The sequence below is a fragment of the Lipomyces chichibuensis genome (assembly GCF_038497645.1).
Source record: "Lipomyces chichibuensis strain CBS 12929 unplaced genomic scaffold V1513scaffold_123, whole genome shotgun sequence".
Lineage (NCBI taxonomy): Eukaryota > Fungi > Ascomycota > Lipomycetes > Lipomycetales > Lipomycetaceae > Lipomyces > Lipomyces chichibuensis.
Window position 1 is genome coordinate 1 of NW_027117575.1, and position 6478 is coordinate 6478.

The window sequence follows — 6478 nt, forward strand, 5'->3', positions numbered from 1 at the left end:
AGTGTAAAAATTATTTTATGGGTACGGCGGGTACGGCTGCAATGGCTATTTCTGACATTATGAAAAGTTTGGTGGCCATTTTTGATATTTGCCCTATTGTGGATCAATGACAGGCTAGCACAGCCACATAGAAATAAAGAGCAGGTTACATGGGTTTCGTTGTGCCTCGTTAAGAGCTGCATTCTATGATGGTCACATGGACAGTCACTCCTGTTGCAAATGTAAACATCGTGAGGCGGTTCCGTGCTATTGCGTTGCGTAGGTTCGGCTGAGATAGACCACGAAGTCGCCAATAAGCTTGATGGGGCCTCCACTGCTCTGCTGTGTCTCTATCTGGTACATGTCGCTAGACAATCCTTATGTCAGTTTATTCCTGGGAACCGGCGATCTTTCTAGCCTGCAGAATGTGATTGTAGATACTAGGCCGTAAATAAATGCGCTAAACTTACATACTTAGATTTATTTTAAGTATGGAATTGCTATTTTCCTATTTACCCTTTCCTATATTACTAATACACAAAAGTGCTCCAACAAAAACTACCCGACTACTACTGTGCACTACTGTGTCAAATGTAGACAACCGATTAGAAAAAGCTCAAAACCTCTAACACTGAACCTAACAAAATATTGCATCTTCGTAAGGTTGTTCCAGTTGTGGAAATTTGGTTGAAGTGGTGACCACAACGTGAATCCCACAAAGACAAATTGGTGCTAATATTCTGCAGGTCCTTTGATGTGTGCTTTTTATTGCACGATTTTTGCATGTACGAGTACCATGGATTGTAGGAAGTGTGATAAGAGTAGATGATGACTATTACAACAATTATCTGTGACACACGTAGGCGCCGACCAAGATTTTCTACCCTCAACATGTTCTCTTCAGTGCAAAACGCACTGATTCGACTATATCCCTTTCAAAACCATGACTACCCTGAACCCTGGCATTTTCGGCCCTTACAGCCTAACTCTCATCACCGTGGGCGATACCGATTTAATTTTGTCGCAGAGTGTCAACGAGCGGTGGGTCGAAATCGTAATCGTGATTGTTTAAAACTATCTCTGGCTAGAGAGCCATAGAACCGGCCAAGTCCGACAGTGGACTATACTGCTAAAATTAAGCCACGAAAAAGGTATTCCAATAGTTATACAGTTACCATCCCAGATCAATAATAGCATCGAACATTGCCCGGCGTGACCCCATCCAATGTAATAGCAGAAAAAGATGCACGAAATCACTGCGCTCCAGAATCAGGAAACATTCGTAGATTATGCGGAAGTGGGTCCGGAAGGGCTGGTACAGAACTTTAGAGGGGAAATCAATTCCCTCATGATTCTCATTGTCTGCCGGATTTCGGCACACCTGGCCGCTTGCGGTGTCGCTTCCAGGAGGAGAACATGGGGTAGCAAGGCACCAGGGCATGGCACGCCAGTGGGGCCATGGCGGCGACCGAGAAGGTCGCCATCGACAAAAATTCAGTCAGGTGACGGTTTGTTTTCTTCAATCACGAGGCATATAATTGACTGGGCAACGTGCGACGGTGGAAGAGGTAATAATACTCGTCACAAGATGGGCCAATGATAACAGACTATATTTCAGACTGTCTTATGCTGATTTCGCGTTCGTCTTCCTCTTCGTTCAAAATTGTTGCAACCCCAAATTTTCTTATTTTTTTTCAACTACCTACTGGCTCTCCTGAATTCCTGTAATCCGTATGTATATTCCGTCTATATCCGGTGTTTCCGTCTATATCCGGTGTTTCCGGTATATCCGGTATATCCGGTATATCCCTTATATCCGGTATATCCCGATATCCGACATATCCCGATATCCGACATTAGGGCGATTATTCCACTAAAACTCACAGGATCGTTCGCGTCTCTTCCATCGCAACTAGGGCCCTCGTGGATCGATCGACACGCAGCACTTGATGTTAGATGTCATTCGTGCGCCCGATTCTTTAACTGTCCCCCTCGCCCGTGCCATTACCCTTGTGGCCAACATCTACAGTTATTGTTTAGGATCGTGAGAGTGGCCGCGGTAAGGACGTTTGGTTGATTGTCAGATAAACTTTCACCGACCACGAAGGCAAGCTCGAAATATTCGAATGCGGAGGCAAGCTTCTGCAATGAAAGCTTCTCCGCATTTGTAATTGTGGGTAAGCCTAACCTGCGGGGAGGTCGCCCCCGGGTGGGCCGCTGTTGCGTTCCGATAGTCACAATCTTGTAATATTTTGCCGCAAAATACTTACATCCGGTAACGTTTTCTTGTCTTCAAGCTGGCCTCAATGTGCTTTGGCGGTGCCTCCGTCGGCTGAAGTAAGCCTTCGGATAATGCGAGACAGGGCAAACCATTTTGTTTAGGTACAAAATGTAAGCAGTCTCTCCCCACCCAAGAGATGATGTTAACATTTAGAGTACCTCGTTGTACACCATCGTAGCGTCCTCTGAAAATTTTTCGCTATACTGGGACTGGTTTCTAACTCTGTGGCAGGCGCTTAACCCCACGAGCGTAGGATATCGACCAGACATATATTGTTCAAACATACAAAACAAAGACATAACATAACAATAAAATGCGAAAAAGACAATATAAATAAGACGGCGTAACATGAGTTTCCGACAAGGATTGTGTTTCTCGTTTTTTTGATTCGCTTAGCTACACAAATTTATACCAGTCTCGTTCGCCATTCTTCGTCGCATCCTGGTGAATATGGGAGGTACCTTGTGCAGCCGCTATCGCGTTTGTACCAAAATAACACAGGATGCAATGATACGTGGACGCGTCATTGAAGAAAACGACAAAGAATAAGTGGAGCTCCATCGGATCTTGCTTTGGGCTTTTGGCGAATAGTGTGAATCGCACCCGAGAATGCCACGCGACCTCTGACGCTTTATGTCCAATCCAACAGCGTTTATTGCCCACTTCAAAGGACCATTATGAAAAGGCTATATCGCGACCATCGTGAGACCATACGATAAAAAAGGCTCCGAAGTCGTACTTTTATATGCAGCATAAGGATGGTTATTGATATAACATTGCGAAAGCAATTTCAAGCATATCTTTGATCGAGCAGGCACCAATTCTACGTGTGGCTTCAGTTCTCATGTTGCTTTTGATGGAGCGATCGCCACGCTTGCATGAGCCCGATCAGCGGCAAATTCTCCTGGAAGTTCCCAGCGAAATAAGGCGATGTAGTGACGGGTCATTCAACTGTCCTTGAAGACTTTGGAATAGACCCGAAGAACAGAGTCAAGTGACACGATCCGATACTGATGACGAGTATCACCAGGCCAAAGGTTTTTTCTTGTTCTTCAGTTTGTACCAAATTAAGGGTGGTGTGAGGGGTCAAACCCCTTTTCGTCCTCGGGCTGCCGTGAGTGTGTTTCCGGGATGTTGTGTCGGAAGAGGGTCATCGGGAACATGGCTGAAGGTGTGAAACCTGTAAACCCCACCTTTGGACAAGTTGGAGCAATCTGTGTCTTGCTACAAGATGCCTTAGAAATTTTTAATAGAATAAGTCCCGCATTTCTGCAGCATTGCCGGTACAGTGCGACGTTCGTCTTGCGCGCGATTTCCCGTATATGGAAATATTCATTAGCGCGTTGCCGAGCTTTTTGGTACCCCGCCTCAGGGGCAAATCAAACTTCAAATCAACGTGAGTCTGATCAACGTACCTTGCCCCGCGATTAATGAAGCCCCACTCCTCAGCTTACCTATCATGAAGACAGACAATGCACAGTAACATGACGATTTCCCTGAACCCGGCCTCTAGAACACGCATAAATGATGAGGATAGACTTGTTATTTTCTAACAACAAAAGTGCTTGGCTAGAAAATACCTAAAATGGCAGGGAGAGGCGATGGCATAAGAAAGGTTGCTGTCCAGCGACCGGAGTTGGGGAATGCTGTAGACCCACCAACAAAGATGCCATCTTCCCGGTTTCTCTGTCATGTGTGTTCACAATGAGGCGTTTCCCCGCTCCTGTTGCAATTTCACGCGGCGAGCAATGAGGGCTCTTTGATTACTGGGCACTAGTCAGGGTACCTTGGATTACCGGAATTTTTCCGAGGATATTGCAGATTGTAAAACGTCGTATGACGAGAGATTTGAGTGGCCAGACCATGACGTTAATTTGCAGTTGCTGTACCCGCCCGTGTTCTGTCCTCACTATAGAATACCGCCAAGCGAGCAGGATTAGGGTTCATGATTAAGCACTTCCCCGCATTTTGAAGGCTTGGCGCTGTCGGGGATTTGCCCCGCCCGAAACCACTGACGGCGCCGCCAATGAGCGAGCGCAGACAGCTCTGTTGGGTCAATTGCTAACGCTTTAGAAACTTTGAAAGATCAAAAGGATGGTGGGCCCGGTTAACACTGGGAAGCATATAAGCAGGATTGTCTCGCAAGTGGCTTTACCTTCACTTCTCGCATTACTTCAGCATTTCAAATACTCCACCATGAAACTCTCATTGTTTCTTCTCTTGCTTCCAGTCACTGTTTTGGCTGACGTCTCCTACTACCATAAGCGAACCGTCGTCCCGTGGGAGCCAAAGAATGCTACGAGCGTCGACCAATCGGTCATCAACGACGGTTATTACTACCTGTCGGACCGAACGAATGCTGCTGTGCACGTCGTCAATGTCGCCACTGGCACGCTTATGGCCGACATTACGGGTTTCATTGGATTAAACATTGTTAACGGAAAGCCAGATAATGGCATATCCGGGCCGAACGGTCTTACTGTGGTCCCTGATCACAACCAGTTATACGTCGGCGATGGCGATGGAACCGTGAAGGTGGTTGATCTCGGAAACAATACCGTGGTTGCCAGTATCCATACCGGAGCATCGACGCGCTCCGACGAGATGGCCTACGACTCCACCCGACAACTGATTGCAGTCACGAATCCCGAAGAAACTGTTCCCGTACTGACCATTATATCCGTCGCCAACCATACGGTGCTGGGTAATATCACCTTCCCAAATGCTACCAACGGCATCGAGCAACCTGCCTGGAATCCGGCCGATGGCTACGTCTACGTGTCGGTACCGGAATCGAATGCCAATCCGGGCGGTGAGATCGACGTGGTCGATATCGAACAACTTAAGATCATCAAGATCCTCCAACAACCAAATTGCAATTCTCATGGCATAGCATTCGGCCCATATGACCAGCTAATGCTCGGCTGCAGTCAGGACTCTATCATCACGTATGGAACTAACCACGTTGCTATCCTGGACGTAAGTACCGGAAATGTCACTGCTACTATACCTGGTATTGCTGGGTGTGATCAAGTCATTTACAATCCGACAACAAACTTCTATTATGTGTCGGCTTATCAAAACACTGCCAATGGAACCAAGCAAGGGACTCCGGATCCCCTACTGGGAATCATCGATGCGGCCACTCACTCTCTGGTCCAAACTATCCCAACCGATAACATTACCGCTCACTCGGTAGCTGTCGACCCTAAGACGAATACGCTAGTCGTGCCCCTCGCCAACATTGGAATCGTCTTATACGATTTCGATGCCTCCACTACCACTAACGACACCGGCACTACCGGTACCGGTACCGGAACTTCTGGTGCAGGAAGACCGGAATTAGTGCATTTACTCTTGGTCGCTGTTGCTGCCTTCGCGGCTATTGTGAATTTGTAAGACTTCCCCGGCCACGGCCTGCCTTAGGAGGATCCTAGTTGTGATGAAAATAGGAGGGTTCAGGTCCAGAGAGTTGTTTGTTGTATCCTTTCATGGCTTCGCGTGTCCGTGCATTTTTTTGTTCGTCCGTATTTTTGTTTGTGTGTCTTTTTCCTTGCTTTGTTGTGTTTGCGAGATGTGAGGTGTGACCGTGTTTGACTTTGATTCGAATTTATTTTGTTGCCCTGCTGGCTTTCGGCTTTTCATAAGGGACTCGATTATGCAAATGCCAGTCCGTTTGCTCCGGATCAGGGCGATCGAGAGTATGTGGGGCAGTTAAGCTTATTGCTGATCAGACGTGGTGTTGCTCTGCTAACCACAAAGCGCGCGTAGAGGTTGGGTTGCCAGCTACCGCTTCTTCAGGCGCTGCTGAGTTTCGTAGACTCCTTCTGCGTTGTGCTAGCCATTCTATACGAACCCAACTTTGTAGTGCGCGAGTCGAAGCAGAAATTCCGAAGATAAAGGTCTCTCGTGCTTGGGACCAACAGTTGATCGAAACGTTGTATCTGGAGGCCACGATCGGATTTTCCTCAGTAGCTGTATATATGCGCCACTCCTGGGCCCTAGCCCAGGAGTCGATATAATACTGAATGCGGGAGGCTCCTATGTAGATGCTCAGTGGTGGGAAAATATAGAAGAGTCGGGACCCAATTCTGAGAGAGACGACTCTAGAAATTTATGTGGATATTCCGTTGTAATGGGTAGTAACGTCAGGGAACAGATATAGACTCTCCTACCGGAGCTCCTGAGTATCTCGTAGCCGCATCGGAACCCCCGAAC

At 47.3% G+C, this 6478-nt stretch overlaps 1 protein-coding gene across 1 annotated transcript; it reads left to right on the forward strand.

Moving 5' to 3' along the window:
- Positions 1 to 4456: 4456 nt before the first annotated feature.
- Positions 4457 to 5659, forward strand: V1513DRAFT_428508 (YVTN repeat-like/Quino protein amine dehydrogenase; the record flags this gene model as incomplete). The annotated part of the gene is made up of 1 exon (XM_066896294.1): positions 4457 to 5659. One exon carries the CDS (start codon positions 4457 to 4459, stop codon positions 5657 to 5659), a length of 1203 nt encoding a protein of 400 aa, XP_066750259.1.
- Positions 5660 to 6478: the final 819 nt, after the last annotated feature.